This window comes from Numenius arquata, chromosome 2, assembly GCF_964106895.1.
Source record: "Numenius arquata chromosome 2, bNumArq3.hap1.1, whole genome shotgun sequence".
NCBI classification, from domain to species: domain Eukaryota; kingdom Metazoa; phylum Chordata; class Aves; order Charadriiformes; family Scolopacidae; genus Numenius; species Numenius arquata.
The window spans coordinates 34,640,217-34,665,240 of NC_133577.1; the positions used below are offsets into that span (position 1 = coordinate 34,640,217).

General features: G+C 33.7%; 1 protein-coding gene across 1 annotated transcript in view; it reads right to left on the reverse strand.

Annotated features, from left to right (window-relative positions):
* KIF6 (kinesin family member 6) overlaps positions 1 to 25,024 on the reverse strand; it is a 174,103-nt gene that overhangs the window by 136,362 nt on the left and 12,717 nt on the right. Inside the window, exons 4-6 of the mRNA XM_074161912.1 lie at positions 16,606 to 16,753; positions 14,442 to 14,551; positions 4,875 to 5,004 (exon numbers count right to left, since the gene is read on the reverse strand). Of these exons, the coding sequence (XP_074018013.1) occupies positions 4,875 to 5,004; positions 14,442 to 14,551; positions 16,606 to 16,753 (388 nt within the window). The remainder of the gene's footprint in view (positions 1 to 4,874; positions 5,005 to 14,441; positions 14,552 to 16,605; positions 16,754 to 25,024) is intronic.

A 25,024-nucleotide genomic window follows, 5' to 3' on the forward strand; every position in this document is an offset into this window, starting at 1 on the left:
AAAGCATCTGTGCTGAAATGATGATGCCATTTGGTACTAATGATACTATAGAACAAGTTTGTCAGAGTGGAAATAAATTAACAATTGGCACCAATAAGGAACCTAGGAAAGCAGAAAGTTGCATTCCGTTCTGGAATGCAGTTCTGATATGGATAATATGCCTTCTTGGCAAAAGTGTCATTTAATCTCATATGTTCACACATTCAAGTCTTATTTTTCATATTTCATCCAAGAAAAAAATTGCATTCAAACAATACCAGTAGCTTTCTAAATATATTCAAGAGAATACTAATGGACAATAAATACAAAGGGAATGAGTCCAATTCAGAGGTCACAAGTCAGGCCCCACAACTATGTTTAAACATTTAAAAGTTTCATTCTTTCTTGAAATAAACATATTTAAACATTGCCAAAAGCTTACTGCTCTCCCCATGCATACTTCAAACATTTTAGATGATGGAACAATCATGCATATATGTAGTAAGCACTGTCTTCCAAATTTTAACAATGGAGTATTATAGGTATAAAACCATGCACTAAAACATTTCCTTCCTCATTAAAATGAAGTAATTTTTCATTAGACGAAAACCAAATGTTAAATATACATGCAACTGCAGTGTTCAGACATATCAATTTCACATAAAGATTTTACAGTTTTTAAATTGATGCACGCCCTTAGGAGACTACGGGGTCTACTTTACACTGCTATTTTAAGACAAATACTAAAAAAGTACTAAGAATTCTTTACATCACAGAGGTTTAGGCATAGTATTTCAAAGGACACGATCACATGAGATTCCCATCATAAGAATTTAGAAAAGACCACTTCAGCTGAAGACATATTAATAGCATATCTACCAAAATAAAATGGTTTGTGAACACAACCTAAAAGGCCAAACACTTATTTATGTACGTGAGCTTTTTTAGATGCAGCTGCTACCACCTGTGCCATATGTGCAAATTAGATTTTAGAATCCTTTGTTTACATGTATTTGAAATACCAAAATCATAAAGTTGCCTTAAAAAGTCAAAATACAAAAAATAAATTCAAATTTTCTTTTTTTTTTTTTGCTTAATAACCTGTTGCTGAGATACTTATGCCTTCAAATGTCACAAAAACCTGTGTTTTATGGGAAAAACAAACAAACAAATAGTCCTTCCAGTTGGAAGAGCTTCCAACAAAACAAACAGTTTTTGGGGTTTGTTCTCTGCCCAGTTCTCCCTGGCAAAATATAAGAGACAAAAAATTCCTATTTGGGTTTTTACATTCTGAAGTGTTTGTGCACAGATGTCTCCCATCTTACCATTTCTACAACTTGTACTACATGTCAAAACTATAGCAAAGGATTGGTCCTATACTGACCTATAAACCAATCCTGCACAAATCAGATTAGCTTCCTCTTTTTTCCTTCTCATGAGCTATATAGTCATGTGTGGGAAAGAAGCATTCAGTTATAAACCTTCCCTTTGTTCTGACGAATGATCAAATGTGGCCTATAGAATACTTTTAATATTATGATAACTCTCTTTTTAGCACAGTCAGTGTTGAGAGCAAAATGCAGCCCTCAAATCACAAGTTAGAGTGCACTGGCAGAGGCATTGCAGAAATTGAATTGTCATGCTGAATCATTAAATGGGCCTGCAACTCTTCAAAGAAAGGTTATCTTGGGAGTAAAGGATTAGATTGCAATTTCAGATGCTGCAGTTCTGTTCCAAATTTTCTGTGTGATCCACGACAGTCATCTTAGCTTTTCCATACCTAAACTCATGATTAAAAAAAATCAAGCATATTTTTTCCTTTTACTTTCTTTTCTAGTTAGGCTTACTCATCTTGTGTCTTTTAAAGTTTACTTAAATAGGGTCCTAATCTTTTTTTGAAGTCAGGAAGTGTTATCATAATTCAATCAAGGTTTAAAAATATGGATCTCTGGAGAAATTATGGTTGATGTCATAAATCCTCTTCCCTAGACCTCTACAAACTATGCCTCATCTCTGAACAAACACCATTTTCTCATTCTGTTAAGTCATCATAGAAGTACCACAGTTACCTAAAGCCAAATATGCCAATTGATAATGGGTGACAAATTCTGTAACAGCTGAGAGGAAGCAGCACTCAGTTTGCTCACTGAACTGTACTGCAACGTACCCACTGCAATTGCAAAGGAACAATGTGTGTCATAACTACATAAATAAAACTTCTACAATGAAATCAACCTCATTTGAAGTTTTTGGAATCAAATTAGCATTCCAACTAAGCAAGGTAAATATTGCTGCAATGGGTGCTAGTTATTCCAAGCAAGTATTCTCTGCATTTTTTTCTTTTAAGTACACTTCATTAAAGACCAATGAAACAATAATATTATAGATTTATAAAACAAAAAAAACATTTGCTAATCCAAGCCACTCAGATTAGTAAATTCTCTGCTACTGGGGTCCTACACATTCTCATGTTTATTCTTATGTTTTCACTGAATTTCACTGAATTTTTAGAGTTGGAAGGGACCATAGAGATCATCTAGTCCAACTCCCCTGCTGAAGCAGGATTGCCCAGAGCATGTCAGAACATGTTACTCAGGACTGCATCCAGGTGGGTCTTGAAAATCTCCAAAGAAGTGGACTCCACAACTTCCCTGGGCAGCCTGTTCCAGTGCTCTGTCACCCTCACCGTGAAGAAGTTTCTTCTCATATTTGAGTGGAACCTCCTATGTTCCAGCTTGTGCCCGTTGCTCCTCGTCCTCTCACTGGCAACCACTGAAAAGAGTCTGGCTCCCTCCTCCTTCAACCCACCCTTCAGATACTTGTAAGCATTGATAAGGTCTCCCCTCAGCCTTCTCTTCTCCAGGCTAAAGAGTCCCAGCTCTCTCAGCCTTTCCTCATAAGGGAGATGCTCCAACCCTTGGATCATCCTCATTGCCCTTCGCTGGACTCTCTCCAGTAGTTCCCTATCCCTATCCCTCTTGAACTGGGGAGCCCAGAACTGGATGCAGTATTCCAGTTGTGGCCTCACCAGTGCAGAGTAGAGGGGGAGAATGACTTCCCTCGACCTACTAGCCTCACTCTTCCCTATGCAGCCCAGGATTCCGTTGGCCTTCCTGGCCACAAGAGCACACTGCTTGTTCATTGTCATTTTGCTGTCTACCAGGACCCCCAGATCTTTCTCTTCAGAACTTGACTCCAGCAGGTCCACACCTAACCTGTATTGGTGCCTAAAATACTGAAATTCAGTAAAAAATACAACAAAAGTTATTAGCTTTAAATAGTCTGAAACACAAACTAATGAAGATTAGAGGATTTTTTTTTTTTTCAATATATCATTATTTACTTGGTTTATCTTTTACTTTTCTCGATATATTTGCTATAGGGCATTGTTCAAAACAGGAAACTGGAGCAGACATATCTTTGGTTTGACCCATTAAGAATATTCTTTCAGTTTTACCGAGCATTACTTCATCTTGACCTTTAATGACTTACCATCTTCATTAGTCCTCCTATTTGTTCATGACTTTCACTGTTTGGGATATATTTTCTCTTAAGGCAACGTTTTTCAAATATGTAACACAATTGCCCTTTACAATTGCTGATTTATGACACTGTCAGCCAGCAGCACGCCATTCTTTAAATTCTGCCTCATTTTCATGCACAACTCCTCTAAACTGATCAGAGAGTTCCTGAAGATCTTTATCTATGCGATGAACTTTCTTTTTCTGTTTTTCATTACCAACTGTCATGACAGCTTTTCAGGCTTCTGAACTCAATGCCATCTTTTTCTCTCCTCTATCGCACTTTTTCAAGTTGTTCTGCTCTAAATTGTATAATTTTTCCATTTGGAATGGAATATCATATCATCAATGGTTCCTTGCCTCAATATTCCTGTTTACTAACAGACCTTAAGTAAAGTTTGATTATCTCTTGCCTTAATGTCTTTCTGCCTCTCAAAATGTCACTGCTGAAATAGTCTCTCTTGAGAAAGAGAGAAGAAATCAGTTTTTTGCCTATTTACATTTTGTAAACAAACACTTCTTCCCCTGTGCTCAAGTGTATGTGGTCACCCAGCAGGAACAGAGAGCTACTTGAATATTTCATATACTTTAACTGTCTTTCTCCTCATCGATTTATTATATATCTTTTTGGTCAGACAGAGGATGAAACCCCACAAATTTCTAAAACAGAATTAGCTGTGTTGTAGTAAAGACACATCAACACTGCTTACATCATACAACACACGTTTTATATTTCCATTCCATTTCCAAGTATGAAGATAAGAAAAAAAACTCCAACCCTACAGATTCTATTAACTGGATATGGAAACATTTCATTTGAATTTTTCAGAATCAGTAGAAACACTGTTGTCTTTGCATATTGGCAAGTATTTAATTTTTAATGTACTCTGCATTGCCTTTTGACATTTTTTCTTAACACATAACACCATGTTTAGGCAATAAGAAGAAAAAAAAAAAAAAGAGAGGACTGCTAAATCTTACTGTAACTTCAAAGGCAATTTTGAACTTCTGTGGGAATGTCTGACAACGCTTTGTAAGGCCACGTTTTCTCATCTTTAAATGTGTATGTATGTTGATACATGCCACATTCAATAGTCAGTCTATGGTTTACGAGCAAAGTTTTTTTTCTTACTTATTTTAATTGCAGTAAGTTATGACATCAACAACCACCAATCACATTCACTAAGGAAAAATAGCACTTTGCAAAATCAAATCTATAATCAGAAAAATGCTTATTTAATTTCACTGTGGAAATACACTCAGAAAGAAGACATTTACTCATTTATCTCCAAGGACTTCCAAAATATACATCTCATGTTTATGATCATTTTAACTCTGATAGTGTTAAGTAAGATTTGTACCAGCAATTCCCACCTCAGCAATCATTCTGTTGGTGTCTCCCAAGAAGAGCAGGTTTAAGGCTTCCTCCTCATTGGTTGCTTGCTGAAGAGACAAGTTTTTCAGATGAATGTTCTGATCAGAGTCTTCCATTATTGTCACTTTTCTACATGGAAAAAAACCAACCAAACAAAAAAATGAAAATTAGAATTGTTGTAATGTTCCATACCTTCATTTTGATTGTGCCTAAAAGGTGACATCTAAAACCCAAAACCCTATCATAACAAAAGAACAAAAACCGTGGAGAGTAAACCATGCACATTAAAGGAAGTGCTGAATTATTATTTGTTTTACTGTTGCCTGCTTTTTATTCCTTTATTACAAACCTCCACATAGAAAAGGAATATTTAAAATCTATAATTATTAGAGAAAGCTTTGGGAACTTTTTTTAATGAGATATAGTAAAATTTCAAACGTAAGCGATTAGATGAATCATCACAAACAAATAATAAGTAAGGGTTTGTTTGCCATTACCACAGATATTTAAGTACAAATGATAAATAAAGCATACCATAATCTTGATGAACAAATAGGCATGGAACATCTTAGAACCAACACAACTGTAGCCAACAAGTTTGTAATAACTTTGCATTTGTCAAGATTATTTCTCTTTTCATTCTTCTCAAATAGTAATAACTACAAATGTAAATGACCCCTTTCTTTAATTAAAAGTAAGCAAACAGAATGATTTTTTTTTTTTTATTTGCAGTGAGGTTAGAAATGCTCTTAGTTGTTCTTATTTAAGCCTTAAAGTTCAAAAAAAAGGAAGTGACATGGAAGTAGCAAGGATATGGCAAAAGCTCCGGGAGACCTACCAAATGTTACTGAAACTCCTTTTCACTGCTCTAGATAGCCCTTTTGCATGAGATTTTTTTCTTTCAATCAAGTTACTGAGAGGTAAATTTTATTGGCTTTACTGAGTAGCCATTAGGGTCTCCTCAGTTAGGACATTCTATAGTATCCAACATGGAAGCCAAGTAGTTGCATCACTAGATTTGGAAATCTGGAAAACCCCCAGAGTAAAGACTCTGTTAAAACTGAAGTACACTAATTCTAAGGATGAACAAGATGTCCTTCAGGATTAATTACATATTCTGAGACAATTTACAACACAAAAATTAGAACTTTTTTTAAAGTTACAAGTTTGGGTTTTTTTTAAAAAACAGGAGTTTTTTTCCCCTGTAAGTACAGATAATACTTTCTATATATACATATATGTATCGGTATATGTATGTGTATTACACACATATGTATAGGTATATGTATGTGTATATATATTTTTTTCCATATTCTTCGAGGTTAACCACAAGAGGGAGTACGGGGCTTGAGTTTTTATCTCTAGATAGTTCTTGCATGTTAATTACTCCAAGCTGCTTCAAAACCAGACAGGTTGCATTTTGTTCTGCTTGCTTTGTCTTTTTTTCCCCAAACTGACAGAATCAAATCAAGCCGCTAAGCAGCATTTCATCGTACTATTCTGAAGTATTAGGGAAGTAGTTCACCCTCTGATGGTCAAAACATTGGAATGGACATACAGAAATAATTTGAACACATTGCAATACACTCACTATTTTCAAGAAAAAAAACACATGTAAAAGTATACACAATGCTTTTTTAGTAGTCATAATAATGTTTTTTCCAAGTATGATTGCCTCTGATTTATATCCTTATTTTTGTGTGATAGGGAAAGACTGCACTAGTGCATTCATGAAACTCTGCTTCCCTCATTTAGAGTATAAACCAAAAAGCATAATTCTGCTTTTACATAACAATATTTTGATAATGTCAAGTTCCATTCTGTCAGCAATTCCATCTGTGCATGCATCACACGCTAAAGCTCAGAGTGGTTCAGATTGCAGTATGATGCTTTGACTAATTTTAATATTTTGAAATTGCACAGTAAGCATCACTTACCTCTTTTTAGGAAAACAGTGTTGTTTTACTATGCACACTTGGCAAAGTATTTAAACTTTAAGGTTCTTTTCAGACTACATTTTAACCAATGGTTACAAATAATTTCCAGACAACAAAGATATTAGTTTGGACAAAAAGCTCTGGAGGATTATTATATCAGAAAGGAGATACTGGGGACATCACAAACCAGCGTCAGCCTCCTACACAGTGGCCTTGCACCTATTAAGAGGATTTTCAGATGAAAATCTAAATTTGTACATCTTGGGAGGCATCTTTCAAAACTTCCTCAGAAAGACATGTTCCAAAATGACTTCAAAATGATTTATTTTATAGTTCTACAAAGTTACTGTATAATACGATAATAGATTTCTATAGAACATTGTCTATATTAGTGAAATCTTTAAATTTCATAGCCCTAACTTGGATCATGGAGTGGAAAAGCTCTGTTATGCCCATAATGCCTGAAAGAAGGCAGAGACAAGGTTTTGTTTCCTTTACAAAGAATCTTTTTCCATTTGGCACAATGGATAGAATTTGTAGCTGACTAGGAAACCTGTAGGATGGGATGAGCCTTTTTTATATTGTTATTAACTCAGGCCCTTTCCTCAATCAACCAAGCTGCCATTAATGCAAGAGAGCCTTACACATTGAATGCTTTCATTTATGAGATACCTGTTACTGGCAAACAATGAAGCTAAAGCTTCCTTTGATTAATTAATACCATCTCATTAATTTGTGTAATATAAATAAAAAAACTTTAAAGGTTTTGGAAAACAAATGACAATTTAAAAAAATCAAGTTTCCTATGATTATATCTGTCTCTAGGGTTTACAATTGAAGAAATCTTGAAAAAAATATCAAAAACTTTATAAATGTTTAAAAATTAATCATAATGATATAAGGAAATCATATATAAGGATACATATCTTCTATGACATTACATCAGCAGAATATAGTGATAGTATTTCAGCACAAGGAAGATACTATACAGCCAATAGAATCATGGAATCATGGAATGGTTAGGGTTGGAAGGGGACTTAAAGATCATCGAGTTCCAACCCCCCTGCCATGGGCAGGGACACCTCCACTAGAGGAGGTTGCTCAAAGCCCCATCCAGCCTGGCCTTGAACACTGCCAGGGATGGGGCATCCACAACCTCCCTGGGCAACAAATAAATAATACAATAATAAATTACTAGGAAAGGGATAAAAGAGAAAACCAGCAAGCATGCATCTTGGGGTCTGTCCAGAAGAACACAATAAACCAGTGGATAACTACAGCTAATCTTTGTGTAAAGTTGCAAGGATCTTTAGGTTTTAAGAAACAATGGCCAAGACCACCATTTTATATATCAATCCCCCAAAAATTATATTTCAGAAGTATAGCTCACTGTATACCACACCAGAAGACAGTCAACACTGATTCAAGAGGCAAGGTTACAAAGTTATTCAGCCACCAGCACAGTTTTTCAACAGCGCAGAGAACTGATGTTTCCGTTCAAGTATAGACCTAGAGCATAATCTCCTTAGCTTGTGAGACACATCAGAACTATGAGATGAGTAAGTATTGGTGCAGGCTGTTCTCCTGACACATCATATTGAGATGGGAAATCCTTTCCACTGTCTCTGATGAATTCCACACATGAGACAAGAAAAACACAGTTTGCTTGTTCTACACTTTACGGACATAGTAGTGTATTGATACTGACTGAGAGATTGTTGCAGATTTCGGAGTTAGTGATACACATAACAACTAATCGCAGCAGGCACAGCCTGTGCTGTGCTGCAGAGACCCCTGGACTGCAGGATAAATTCAGCCAGGCCATTGTAACAGAAGGGCCTGCAGGCAGCTTCCACCTGGTCATCACATCTCCTGCACGTCCTTGTCTTTATCAAAAAATGCTGCAAGAAGTTCTCATAAGAACACCCTTTAGAAATGCAGCTGGTTTCTTGTAAGGAAATTATATAATAGCTCAAATGACCAAAAGGACAGGATCCATGCTGCTCTGCACAGTGCACCATGGGAAAATCCATTCAGGCTCCATCCAATGTTGCAGGAACACAGGTTGCTCAGCATCTGACAGGATGCAAGAGTTACTTGCCATCTATATTCCTCTTCTTATTCTGTCTTATTAAAGCAGATACCTTATTAAGCCATTTGTTGTTGGATATTTCTTACTGAGATCTGGAAAGAGCCTTGCACTGTCTCTCTCTTCCCTGTCACCCCGCCGTGCAGAACAAGTTAGGAATGAAACGACGAGACTAATGGTTCATGTACAAACACACACATAAGATCTGTCAGAATCTGCAGGCAACTGTAATAACTTCACTAACAAAAAATGTTTGTTAAATAATACTTTGATATTCAAAAGTAAAGTTGCCTTGAACAGCATAGCAATAATCTGAACTGGATTAATTTACTCATCCAATGCCTTTAGAAAAGCCATCGTAGAAAAGTTTCACTGACGTCTTCCTACGGATTTTCAGGGGAAAAAAAAAAAAAAAAAATCGACATAAAATATGGATGGGAATAAACAATATATAATGTATGCTGAAGTTATTTTACACATTTAAAGTATAATTTGTTTGAACTGTAATGAACAAAACATGATCTTCGAAGAAATGATTCAGAACAGTTGGTAGCTCCCTCCCCATTATCAAACAGAAAAGTTTAAGTTTACAAATCTTAATATTCTCCTAATCTTTAGTATTCAGTAGTAACACCCCGAACACTCTTTATTTTGAAAGAATATATTTCATATGAAAAGAGTGAGCTAATATTATTATCAGCCTTAGAAATTTTTAAACACTGGCAACTCTCAGAACACTGAAAATATAGTTCTTGAAGATCTATGGATGGGGGCCACTTTCTAGATCACACAGCTGGTACCGCCATTGAAAAGGGGAAGGGCTGACATTAACACAGAGAGACAGGCAAGGGGTTTATTTGCACCAAAAAAGTCAGACTGAATAAAATATATTTCCTATATGTTGAAAATTATTCCTTTAGCCTTTTTTTTTCTTGTTCATTAAGCAGCACAGTTATTATACTCATTGGTTTAGCATATAAACTCATCTGAGGTAGTTAACCAATATTTAGTCATAGATTTTTAAAAAAAAATTAAAATATTTTAGCCCAGGCAACATAACAGTTCTGCACGTTACTAATACATACTGATCATTGCTGATGTTTGAAGTTAATTGGCTCTTAGGTTAATCTATAGTTCAAATAAACTTAATCTTTCTGGAGCATAACCCTTTTTTTTTTTTACATTTCCCTGTCAAACAGGACTTTAAAGAACCTTCACACAAAAAAAGGAATCAGTGGGGTGGCACTGGCTGGCAGTTAACTGGCTGGCAGTTAAGATTACTTTTTCCCCTGGCCACATCACTTCTGATTAATGGTTATCTGAGCTCCCTGTGAAGTAGCTCCTCAACTACTGCAGTTTAAAAACTGACTTTTTAAGGTAAACCAGCATTAATTTTAGTTTGCTTTCACATGCAAGTGTCACCTGTCATAGTTTGGACAGGTAAAGCAGTAACTTATTGGTTGTCCTGACTTGGTCTATGACTAATGGTTCTATAACATCAGTCGTTATTTTTGTGTCATTGTTCAGTGCCAATAAAATTCTTAGTTCAAATAAATAATGCAATAAATATTCAATATTGAATAAGTTAATGAATAAATATTCAATAAATAATACACAGTAATTAGGGAGAATTTCTACTGGTAGGTTAGAACTGAAGTGAAATTGTTTTGATTCAGTACCTTGGAGTTATATAAAATACAAGTATACTGTAAAACAGAGAACTTGTTAGAGGAGAAAGCCTCTTGCACAGCCTCAGAGAAAATGAAGAGCTTAAAAAAATTTTGCTAATTTGAACAATCCTGCAAATCTTTTTACGAAAACAAGAGATGGCCGTAAGAATTCAAAGTCTTCTACCAGCTATATTTTATAGCAATAGTTTTATACTTTTTACATGTTTGAAAACAATTGTAATTTCCTTATATAAACATGCAACTCTCTCCAGCTACATCAGAATTAGATTGTCAGTATTAAATTAAATTTTTGCATTCTAATAAATAAGATTCTTCAAATGCCTTTGCATCTGCATATGCCGCATTTCAGCTACAGTGTCACAAAATTAGAACACTGTCAACTTTGCATAAGCAAAACAAGTTACAATTGTGAAGGCATATTGTCTAAGAAGCGTAATTGTATATTCAATAGTATCTTCTATAGCCAATATCATAACAATCAAACATTATGAAAACTGGGTTTTTTTGCTGTGAAAATGAAAGTTCAACAGGATTTCAAAACAAAATTTAGTTGACGTATAAATATCTGTACTTATTAGAAACATGATACATATTTATGCATACATGTATAAATTAATATGCATATGTATACATATATAAATGAATATGCATATGTATACATATATCTACATATGCAGACAAATAATTATGTAATTCTCTATATTAATCTATATACATAGACATACGGATAGACATAGATATATGAACTACATTCACACATTTGTCAGGAATTTATTTCCAGAAAAGTAGCGATTTTTTGTGGAAGCCTCTTCCCTTCTAATCTGGCAGACTCTAATGAAATGATTAAGCAGTATTAAGAAGAAAATTTAAGTCTATAGAATATATAAAGGATGGCTACACACAAAACCTTGACTTTAGGAGCTGAGTTTCCAAATCTAAATCATGCAATGACAGATGCAACAGGCAATTTTTAATGTCTCAATTTTCAAGTACTATCATCAAGTCTGTTGTGTGCTTTTCATAATTTCTATTACCTGAATGCCCTCACTCCGTATTTATTCCTTCCATTGAACTGATAACGCGAAGTCATTAACATACAGATTGCCAGCCAGAAGTATGTGTCTTTGATTAAAATTGCATACCCTTTTTTTGCAGGAATATGGATAACAATACTGTTCCAAAACAAACTTCATACTTTATGAGGCTAACTAATCTTTTGTTTACTTGTCTAAAATGACATATTGCTCCAATGCTTTTCTTGTCCATCTTATCTACTTGGAAGAATATTAGCACAGACTGCTAATATTTACCCAAGCATACAAAACCTGCGTTTGGCTTTGTATGGTGCTTAAAACCTTGACGATCCACTGTGGAGTTCAACAGGAAATTATGCATAATATGACCCTTAAAGAACAAAAAACCATAAGTTCTTTTTAATATTCTCATTAAATATATGCTTTCAAACAAACTTGAGAAAGTTAGATTATTCTGTACTTTGCTTACTACCACTAAAATCTTAAAAGATCTTAAAGGCATAAAATTCTCAGAAAAATTAAATATATTTTAGGTAATAAACACCTGATATATTTTAAAATGTGACTACTATTTACTTTACTTGTAACTACTACTCTGTCATTTACAAAAATTAATGAAGTAACCAAAATATAGTTTATTATGCAACTACCCTTTCCTGCAACTTGTGCTCCCTTGTTAGCTCAGGATGTCCCCATATATTTTTGAATTTTGAATCCTCAAATTATTATCTTTAAAATGAAACAAAAATATTTTATTAATTAAAGATTTCTATACAATGCTAAATATGAGTGGTGTAGGTATAGTTTTAGTGTACAGTACATATTTTTTTGACAAATGACATACTGGAAACAATAATGACCATGTACAGTAAAACCATTAAGCACTCATTAAGATTAGTTACCCTGCAGAGAAAAATTTATTATCTCACTGAAACCCACCCCGCAATAGTATACACTACATAAGTTTACAGGTAATTATTACTATCCCGGTGTGCTTTATCCCTAACTCACAATGAAATTTTTTGTCAACTTTTGCTTTTTAAAAAATAGACTAATACATAACAAGGAGTTATTATTTAGATTAATCAAATCATCATACACATATTTATTTCAAAATTCTAAGATTCATGATTATTGGTAAACATTCAGAACCTATTTTTAAAAAGTAACATGTTTTCCCGGGGATATGATCCCCAAATAACTCTTTCAAATAAAATTGTAATTAAATTAATAAAATTCAATTTTGTTCAATTGAATAAATTAAATTTATTAAAAAGAATAAATTGAATGAGTTCAAATAAAATATTGCAAATAACTTAATAAATGAAATTAATAATTTAATAAACTTGAATACCTTAATAGCATTAGCTTTAATAAGCTGAATAAAGTGTAAGTAACAGACTATTTTTTACACTCAACTGCGAAAAAATCTGCAACTGTAAAAATGGGCACGAAACCTAAGTTATTATCTGAATTAGTCTCCGATTTAAAATTTTTTGCTGCATATCACAGGAAGCAGATAATAAATAGAATTAAATTCCTAAACTTTACCATGAAAGACATCAATAAATACACACAGTCCTTATAGCATCAATGTGCCATAAAGTGATAAAATTGAGTTCTACTTAACAGATGAAGAAAGCAAAGCAATGAGACCAACTTACAGACCAGGGTCATACTTTGTTTGCTGCCTTCCTTATCTCTAGACTAACTTGTTTTATAAAGTTCAGCATTGAAAGTTTTTTGTAGACATGTGTCCTGGATATCACATATTGTGTAGAAAACTAAAGGTACATTTTAACACAATTTGAAAGACTTGAAGATTATTTTTTTTTAATACATAGAATGTGTTTAATATGTTAATAACATAATTAGCTATTTTGATATAAAATTTTATTGATTTTCTGTTATTGTTCCATTGTCAGTTTTCAATATATTTCCTGCTTTTATATCAGCAGTGATTTAATTGGTATTTACACGTGTCCGTCATCACCACTGTGTTGAGTAAGAATGTTTATGGTTCCCAGCATTATTTCAGGGCATTTGCAAATCCAAGCAGTCAACAATTCATTTATACATTTACTGTTTGTTGAGTTATTTTAAGAATTGCAGACTATAAACTATTTTTTCAGATGAAACTTAGAAAGTAGGGTTTGAATTTCCTATAAATTATAAGATCTTTAATTTTACCAGGCTTATGTATTCATGACCTACAAACCTTTTTTATTACCCTTCTCCAAGCATGAGTAGGTGCTAGTGTCATCAATGAAAGCTATGATAACAATCATCCATTCTGAAGAAAATGTAGTGTCCTTTGTAGTTCCTTGTGGCCTTTTCTATCCATTACTTACCTTATTTCGTAATTGCTTATTCTAGAAAAATAATTATTCTTGAAAGAAAAGATCCAAGTAGAAGCAGGGAGTTTTCTCCCTACTGTTGCAAAGAAAAAGTGACTGTTACACGTCACTCTGCCACACACTCGTGTATACTATATAAAAGACAGGCTGTCAAGAGGAAAAACAAGTATACCTTCCATTTTGTTTTCAGTAGCTACAATAGATCTCTTCTGCATAATATCATTACACATTTTTAATACTTTCACCTTCAGTTACTCCCATCTAGCTTCCCTAGCCTCTATAGATACAAAATAAGAAAAAATTTAGTGAGTGTTGACAAACTTGAGAAAACGAAGTATTTTGAGTTAATTGACACTGAGATCAGTAGCACAATTTCAAAAAAATCCCAAACAATGCAACGGGGCATCTGAAAATGATTTCTCTTGGTTTTGATGATTCTCTGTAGTTTTGCTACTCACGGCAAATCTTCCAATCTGGAGGCCTCATGTCTTGGGTCCAGCAGATCATAACCACATTCGTTGTAGATTTCTAAGTAGGAAACATGAGTTGTATACACTTTACTGCTATCCTGGATAAGAAAAATAAAAAATAGAAAAAAAGGAAGAGCTATAAAGAGAAGTCAGAACTAGACCAGAGGACAAATTTATTACTGCAGCTTTTACCTTGCTTCCTCACTGTCTCTTCTTCTTTTCCTGGGTATGGTTTACATTTTCAGTTTGTGAAAACAGTTTTCTGTTTTCTGTTACAATATACATAAAGGCTCAAGAAGAAAAAGGAAAACCAAAACCAAACCAAAACCAAACCAAAACACACACACGCACACACACACACACACACACACCCCAAACCACTCAAAAGCCCCACCACGTGCCTACGTTTAGTCTGGGTTTTCTTACTGGTTCCTTATATCTAGAAAAGTCTGTATACATATAGAACAATGCAGCCTGCTTACAGAACCATGCAAGACACCATTTTTCACTCCTATGACAAAAAAGAATGTTATCATAAAGAGGTAAACCTTCATAGATAGACTATGCTTAAAAAAAACAAGGAACAACAACAACAAAAAATAAAATCAAAGCTTTACATCATTTAGAAACATCAGTGACATACTGCTTTCCACTTTCTTTATCATAACATTTAAGCGCTGTATATGATGTTCTCTGTAATCCTCATTTTTTCTGTATAATACATTGCCAAAATGTAACTTAACACTGTTTTTTGCAGACAGAATTTTCTCCTGCCCTAAAGCCAACAAAATAAACCTCAAAATAATGGGCTATGATTTCAAAAATAAAAGAAAATTAGTCACTTCTTTTCAGCTGATGAAGCCACTGTGAAAGCACTCACATCACGCTTATAGTAGCAGTTTAATAATACAATCCACTACAGTTGTTTTGCAAAATACTGTGAGATATGAACTTTTCTTTTTCATTGAATAGTTGTTTCCCATGGTTTTTTAATGATAATGACAGTTCATTATTTCAAGGGACATCATTTAAAAAGATACACTATAGATGGATGGAAAAAATGTAGTAAGGAACTGTTCAAACAGGAAGCTATAGAAATAGGAGAATTTCTGAACAATAAATTAAAAGGAGATGTTATTAAAAACAAAGGGCTTGATTTGTCTCTCATTTTGGGTAAAAAGTTTTGTTTCTTTGGTTTCAAATTGCAGTGTCTTAGTGCAAGTAAGAGCTTCAAAAGTCTTGTATTTTGTGTCCCTGAATTCACTTTCTCCTGTTCCATCCTACTTAGGGTTAGGAGGCAGATGACTCTTCTCCACTACATCAGCACTTTCTGAAGCACAGTTATAGATAAAAAGAAATGAAACCATGTCTCTATCCAACTATTTTAAGTGAATCAGACTTTTACTACTAATACCACATACACATAAAAACATTCCATACAAGTGCATAAGTGGAGTTAAAAGGAAAACAGTAGAGAAGGAAAATGAACATGAATATCTATTTTCTTTCAAATACATAGAGGATTTGCATTACTGACTTTAAAAATTGCTTTTCACCATAATTAGATGTATTTAGCATTGTCATTCTGTAGTATATTACAGCTAATAAGAAACATTAGGTAAAAAAAGGCATAAACTAAGTATTTAAAAATTGTTATTATTAATTTTACAGATTGGTTATTTTTTTTTTTCCCTGAGCATCAGTCAAGGACAAGGAAATTAGGTAATTTATGAAGAGTGAAAGTAATGCTCCGTCTTTTATACAACACTGTTCATTTACATGGGAATCAGATAAATTTTTGTACGAGATGTGCCTATAATACAAAACCAGAGTGGAGCTAATATAAGTGTTAAGACAAGAAATACCAATTACATGATCTGAATGTACATTACACCAAGTAAAAAAATCATGGTTTTTAGAACTAAAAAACCCCTCTCCAATGATATCCATTATTTTCAGCCTACTGCAACAAACCAGGTAACCAAAATTATTAGCAATGTGTTCTTGCATAAGGTATCATGTCAAGTTACATATTTTCTCCAGCATTAATACTAGGGCTTTCTCTAACAGGATTATTAAGACAGCCTTTTGCAATATAATTACGTATTTGTAAACCAGACACTCAAAACAAACAGAAAACAATGTCTCATACCTTCTGCAGTTGATCAAAAATATAAGATAGAGTCCTGGGAATGATGCCTCGATCACTGTAACGTTCTGCTCCTCCTGTGATGGTAAAAGTTTTGCCACTGCCTGTCTGACCATATGCAAAGACAGTGCCATTATATCCTGCCAAAACACTATAGAATAAAAAAAATGGGGAGATCATTAAAATACAAGGCATAACACGTTTTCCATGATCAACTTTTTATAGAACAAAAATATAATTAACAGTAATTCAAAAAAGTATTACTGAAGACAGCTATGTAATTTAAGAACGCACTTCAAGATATGTATTCTAGATTCAATGAAATTTAAACTCTCTAGAACTGAAGGAATTTTGATGCCTTGACATACCGCATTATTCAATATCATCATTAGTTGATTATATTTACATTACCTTTTTACACTTCTTTCTTTGGCTGATGATTTTTTGCAAGGATGATAGTCAGTCTCTTAAAAGACTATAGATACCATGAATTGTGACCATTAATGCATTACAGCTAAAGAATTTAGAAATATTTCACATAGGACTTCATTAATTGCAACCAGAGATGACTATATCATGGTTTGAAACTCATAGAGAATACTACTATTCTAAACTATCAAACTACTCCTAGCTTGGATAAGGGTATGCAGGAGAACCTGTGCTTAGATCAGTGTAATAAAATCTTCATTTACTATGAAAACACACAAGACCACATCGGTAAAAGCACGATTTCTGTTAGAACTGTACCTGTACAAGTAGCTTTGGTGGAACAGCAATAGTAGCTATGCAATGGCATAGCTTGAAATGACCCTCAGATTCAATCATCTTTTTTCACACCTCTTACTTCCACTTACAGAAGTGCCTAACAAAAATCCAGTTCAAATATCTTTCTCTAATTCATCACACTTCACTGTTAACTTCCATATGATTTCCACCAAACTGTAGATAAGATTAATGACAGTGGTACAGCTACACTCCATGGAGGAAACGTGGGACATGGCTGCAGCTGACATAGAGCTCAGCAGCCATGGGTGACTAAATGGAATTTTCAAGTTGTGCCTAGATGTATTTTGAGATTTTTTGGTCCTGATTTTGTTCTAAAGGAGAGGCCTTTATGCAATGAACAAAAAGCAGTCCTCGAAATCATGGTGACCTAGATTCCACTACTGGCAAGTCAGTAGAATTTGAAGGAATTATTTTTACATGCAAATATAGCATTTTATTTCTTATTAATATTTGGCAAATTTTCTTTCACTATTTATTAAGACAGAGTCTTATTTTTCTCACGTGAGACCCCTTTGATGGGCTGATGTCTGAAATATAAATACAACAGTTCATTTTCTCCCTGATATTAAAAGTAAAATTTCAGGTATCCAAAGTTTAAAATTTCTATTTATACTTACAGATGACTATCATATATTTCCCTTGTACAGCTCTGTCTCAAAAGACAAAAATACTAAAAATCTATTACTACATTTCTAAGTTCACTTCTTGTTAATTATTGTGAACTGCACTGAACTTGAAAAATATTTTAAGTGGTCTAAGATTTTATGTTTCACACTTATCAGCTATAAAAAATGAGGTTAAAATGGAGGAGGATATAATTATTTTGAATTTTTCACTTGTCTGTGAAGCAAACAAAAACTGAATAAAATTATCAAAAATTATTAGAATCACATATTAAATAGCAATGAAATCTGTTACTGACTGTAATATTCAGATGGTAAGTCAAACCAGAAATTATGAGTCTATATTTGACAGGATATATGATAAAGAAATTAGATTAGACTGTCAAGCTGTTTTCTTTCCTTTCAGCAGTTGTCAATTACAAAATACTTCCTAGATTCATCCATCTCAAAATTGTTCTACCACAATTCCAGCATGTCCTGACAAAATACATGAAGGGAGTATTTGAAAACAAATAAAGTAATCAAAAAATAATTATTTTTTGATAAAGCTTATCAGAAGCAAAATCTACTTTGGCTTTCATTTATTATGCTTAAAGACCTACTAATCTTGCTAAAGAAAATGAAAGGCTAAAATTATTCTTCTGCACTTTGTTTATTGAAAAATTGATAAATAATATAAGATTTAAAAAATAAAAGGGGGCAAACAACCCTTGCATAAGAAGAACCACATATAGATAGCTGCTGGTCTAGCGCCACAAGAGATGCAATGGTTCTCCAACTTATTAAAGTTTATTTAAAGGCCTGAGTAGTTGCCAAATTGCTTATATTAACCCATTACAGTAGGATGCCAGAGACAAAAAAGAAACATGTTGAAAGGAACTACAGTGAACATCTGCTCCCAAAGACTCATATATAGAGATTTTAGATTCCAGATGTTAAAAATCAAAATAATTATTATTATAAAACACCTCATTCATCTATCTTAGGAATTTCTAATGCCCATCATCACAGTATCTGACTGCTGAAGACAGTAAGGAGTTGTCACAAGGTAGGAGGTATAAAAAGAAGCTCAGAGATGGCAGGTTCAAAACAAGCAAGGGGAAATGATTCTTCATGCAAAATGTAGTTAAGCTGTGAAACTCCTTGCAATAGGATGTTTTGGATACTAAAAGTTCACCCAGGCTTCAGTAGAAACCGGTCTAATTAATGAAAAAAAAATAATTCTCTGAGGGCTACTAAACACAGAGAAATCAGAAAGTGTCTGCACTACAAATGACTACAGGCTAACAGAATACTTGGGAAAAGTAGCTCTGTACCTTATGCTGTTGGCTTTTTTTTTTTCCCCTGAGCGTTGACTGTTAGTCTCACACTGGGCTGTACAGAACTTTGGTCTGACCCAATACGGTTGCTCTTCTGGTTTTACATCTTTTCTCTTTGGCTCTTCTAAATGTAACATTTTGGGTTGTTAAGTTTTCTTTACTCCTACTCTTTTTTAAAGTTGTTAAAGGTGTATCTTTTCAATTACTGTGACATGGCTCCTGCAGAAAGGTGTGTTTTGCAATGTATGTTAAAAAAAGCGGTAAAGGTGTGGCTGCAAACTATCTAGTTGAGCTCCCTGTTCTTCACAAAAAGCTGTTGATTAGGATCACGACACATGTAAACACAGGAGCAAATATCACATACCATACATCGTCGATGCAACTACAGAAGTCAGTGAGTTCTCCTTGTGGTTTGATTCATATATTTCTTATATTTATTGCAATGCACCAGTGCAGTTCTGAACTGTTTTCCAGAAAGCACTGGAAGTTCAGAAAATTATGTATTCTCACAGTCCAGTGTAATTATAGGTAATATTAATATTGCATTCCATAGCTGCAGTATAAAACTGCTCGTTATGATTCCACAGCTGGGTTCCAAGATGAAAATCATTCTTATTTTTCAGATATGTGTGTATATAATATACGTATAATTGCATTCTGTCCATATTTACAGCACTCATTTCTTTCATTCAGAGAATATTAAAACTCGCAACCAAGCCAATTTAAGAAAAGCCCGCTTGAGATGCTAAGGAAGGCTACAAAGCAAGAAGACCAATCATATCAGTGAAACTCCTGGCAAAGCCTTTTAAGACCGAAGCGCAACCCCATAAACACAGGATGGAGAATAAATTCCCTTTCTAAGTCTAAGAAGAAAACCACCTTTATGATGGAACTACTTCGGCTTAGAAGCAAGCTGAAGGCTATGACCTCAGCTCCTGAAAAGAGTAGACGGGAAGACAAACCAAAAAGGAAAAGTCTCTACTGGATCAGCTTGTCCACAAAGATTTAAACTTATGAAAGAAACAGAACTATAGCTTACATGCACATATATATGTTTACGAAAGAAAACATATCAAAACTGAAGAGGTGTAACCATCAGTTTGGGTATAATATTCTGAATATTAGTTAATGTCAATTTTGAAGGTATGTCAGAAAGTCTACATGGATTAAGTCATTTAAAATCTATAGCTGGTGTTACTAATTCACATTTTTTTTAAGGAACTTCCCTTGGAATCAATGAGAATACAGGATGTTTCAGCAATGAGGCTTGTGGAGTAACTATTATCATAGCAAATACTTGTAAAAGATACACTTTGCCCTTTTCCCGCTTCTAAGAACTTCAAATAAAAAATAAATACCAAACTTTATGAATCTCATTTTAGTTCATTGTCCCAAGGAGTTTTACACTAAAATGGTAACGATAGCTGTAGGTGGACCAATACTTAATCAATAAATCAATTAAACCAATATCTATTTACTAAATACTCAGGAATTTTAGGCATGTACTATCTGTTTTCAGCTAGGATGCACAACTCATTTAGGAAAATAAAAACATAGAAAGCTTCATAACCCTTTAGCCACCCACACAATGTTATTTAAAAACAGCAAACAACTACATTGCAGAATTACTCTTGACAAAGTGAAGGTGTCTCAGATGCTAAGTGTTAGTATAGACAGCAGAAAATATATACATTCTCCCTTTCATCATGACATGTAATTTCAACAGGTACCTAAAAAAGTTGGCAACACCAATTATGAGATGACAAGAGAGTTTATTTTCTAAATAGTGTCCACCAAAAGGATTCTTGAAGATTCTCACCTGCAAATTAAAGCTGTATCTAAAAGCAGTGGAACTGATTCTCTACTGGGAAAGGAGGTAGAGAATGAGCAGCTCTTTTCTGCCTATTATGCAAAATATACTTTGCAAGATGTTGGTTCACCCAGGCAAAGTCTGCATCTTTGCTTTTTAAATTCTCTGAACAAAAATCCCAAACCTTTGTTAGGCTTAGTATTTGAAAGTACACAGGTTGACATGGGTGTTGATGGTAGTCTTGTGAAAACTTTAAAATATGCATACATAAAAATCATACACTAAAAGGATATTTTCAGTCGTGTGCTCTTGGTGTTATCAAAATATCCAGAACTTTACTTTTTTTTTTTCTCCCAGGAAGATGAGTTTTGGTATGGTTAAGGAGACACTTTGTTGACTAAATTATCTCTTTGCTACCTCAAACAAGACACATCAAAGAAACATAATCCAAGGAGAGGATTTGCTGAAAAGATCTTTCATGAACTTATGCAATATTGTATAGCTCCCTGTTCAGAAGTTCGTGGACTACTTCCAGACAGATTAGCTAAAATGTTGCTGAAGAAATCTGTCTCTGGTGAATTTTAGCGAAGTTACTCCTGTTATGATTGTCAGAGTTCCTAGAGAACTTTTTTTTAATAATACCAAGCTCAGAACTACAAAGCCTACTACGGAGGAAAATAAGTTTTTAAAACACAGTGACTAAAACTCGTCCAAATTTGTACATTCATTTCACTTTGATAGGAAATGCAGAGTTCATTTTCCTTACATGTTGAAGTATGCAGGCGTATGTTTCTAACACTTTCTGTTAGATTTAGCATTTATAAAAAGAAAGCGCTATTCATCACAAGACACATAAAACAATCTTTACACAGCAAAATGCATATCACTTTTACCTACAAAAATATTTAACAATAACCCAAACAAATAAGGAAAAATGGATATATAAAAAAAGTAAATTTCTAAAAACTAGTTTGTTGTTTCAGCTTTGTTTCTACTGCTTAACAACCCGGTATGCAGTGTTCCTATCTAGAAAATATGGATCAACTTAAATTTGCAAAGGAAAAACCTAAGTTGTCGTATGCATGAGCAGTAAGTCCCACGTGTTGGACTTCATACTTGTGAACAACTAAATCCACTGAATATTGACAAGTGTCATTGGTCTGAATTTCTACATGTAAAGAAGTGTCAAAGAAGACTTCAAATTCTGTGAAGACAAGATTTCCAGAAAAAGATGACATTTCTGGGAAAACATAGACATATAACAGTTCTGCAAACAATATTTTAATCTCATTTAATATACTGAGCTGTCTTCATATCTTGTTATTAATGTGTAGGAGACCTAGGTTTCACGACTGCCAAGAAAGGCCTGAAATGGTCACACTATGCAAATTATAATAGAATAGAATATTTCAGTTGGAAGAAACCTACAATGATCACCTGTCTAAATGCCTGCCCAATTCAGGGCTGACCAAAAGTTAAAGCAAAAGCATCAGAAGAACTAAACAAATTGAATCTCAATACTTTAGATTTAACTTATGATGCCAGAGTATTAGGATTTTCCAGATTTTGTAACATAATTAATAATTGTGTCAGTACTTTGTAAATATGTATTTCCAAATTGTGTATCTACTTTTGTGTTTCAGTGAAAATACATCTGGTCAAACCATACAAAGACTCACATATCACAAAGCTGTATGCAATGAAAAAATTGCAATATTTTCTGCATACAGTAATTTGAAATTGAAACATGAATGTCTCTGTGACACTTTATTTACATACACATGTTGTATCTAAAGGTGTGTTGGATGGTAGATTTCAGACTTGTTGTTTTTAATCACTGTAAGAAAAGTAAATTTAAAACAAAATATTGGTGAGGAAACATCATGATTACCTGCTAAGTATTCTGAATTATCAACAAGTACTTATGTAATAAGCAGCTCTGCTTTGTAAAGGTGGTATCATTAAACAACCTAAAATTATACAACATCGGTTTCCCCTGGTGGAAGTCAGAATAAGACAGAGAAAAAAAAAAAATAACCCCCAAACAAAAACCCCCACACAACAACAACAAAAGAAGGAAATATTCTTAAAGCAACAAGAAAATAGTAATAACAGCTAATATCAATTTTAATGAAATAACAACATCAATTGCAGGCAAACAATTAATTTGTGAATAAGTAGTGTTTTATTGCCATCCTAAATCTTCTTTATCCTTTTATTCTGCAATATAATTTCTATTCTACTTCAAGATGATTTTAACATAGAAAAAGGTTAGATCTGTTCTTAAAATTTTGCTCAAAGAACTGAATGCTTCTTTTCTGGTTAAGCACCAAGTATAAATTACTGCTGGCTTTTAGAAACACAACAGCTTGTGCTTGACTGTAGAAAGCTGATCAGCAAAATGTTTAAACACAAAGGAAGTATTGAATATGTCCTCTATATTGCATACAACTGAAAGCGCACCTTTTCCAAGTGAGAGGTAACTTGTACGCAGCTGACTAAGGAGATTAATTTGATTAAACTGCTATATAAACCTAACCATATAATATGACAGCAACATAATTTAGGATGTTGTGATGGGACAAACCATAAATTTTCAAGTTTTACTTCCAGTCTATAACACAGACTACCAAGAAAGTCTCCCACAGTGACAATCTTTGAGACGGAAATGACGATCCTTTCAGTATTTTTCTAACCAGAATATTGAAATAACCAGTAGAGGTTTAGAAAACACACTGAGAAAGAGTTCTCCACCTGCAAAGTATCATTAAGACCATGACCCAAAGCTTATTCAAGTCAATGAACACCTGTCCAATAGTCTCACTGACTTTTAGGTGGGATCCAAAGCGTGTAACAATTTGATGCAGATTTTCTGCTGGTGTAAATGCTTAAACACACTGCAGCATTTAAACATATCTGCATGTTTCAAAAGTACTTCTAATACTTTATGAACTCCCAACATACATTCTACAAGTTATTTTTCCAATTAACTTGGAATTTTCTTAATTTTAATACTTTTCTTGTTTTGGAGAACAGACCTAATAAAAAAAGCAGCAGGCTGAATTAAATGTTCCTTACTTACTCCACTTTTAGCACGACCTTAATATTGGTTCATAACCCAAGTATTGTTCAACAGAAGCTTACTTAATGATGCTTGCTCAAGAAAATAAATTTGAGCTTTATGAAAGATGAATTATAATATGCTTTCTCTTCTGCCCTTTGGGCTTTGAGAAACTGATAAAAAATATAAAACAATCATTGATTAAAACAGTAAGGCTTCAATATTTTAAAAGTCCCCTTATCAGTGGTAAGACAGTAAAAAAAATTCTCAGGAGCAAGAGGAAAAATAAATTGTTAATAAGAAATGGTCATTACATGTAAGGATTTAGCCAGTAACACCGAGGAGGAATAAAAAAAAGCTATAACACTGTAGCTGCAACTATGATGGTCTAAAAGTATAAGAAAAAAACAGGTATTCAGAGAAAGGTAGCATTTTTTATTAGACTGACTAATATAGTTTGGGGAAAAAAAAAACAGCTTTCAGTGGATTATTGGTTTTTTGGTTATTTAGAAAGACCCTGCCTCTTCCCTTATAATCTTGCTAAGCAAAAGCTATCAGCACAGTTTGGTATCAATTCTCAGATATAGGATAACCTTCTAGCATGGACTCACCTACAAATGTAGGAAAGCAAGGCCATACGTTTTTTTCTCAAATTTTCTTACTCAGTTATCAGTTAACTTGCACTTTCTAACTTATAATTAGTGGCAATTTAAAAACATGCACAGTGAGAAATTAATTTTTCATAAAAAATTAATTTTAGGTCCTTGTTTAAAAGAAAAGGCTGTCACAGAGTTCTGTACTGGTATTTTCAGTCACCCAACTG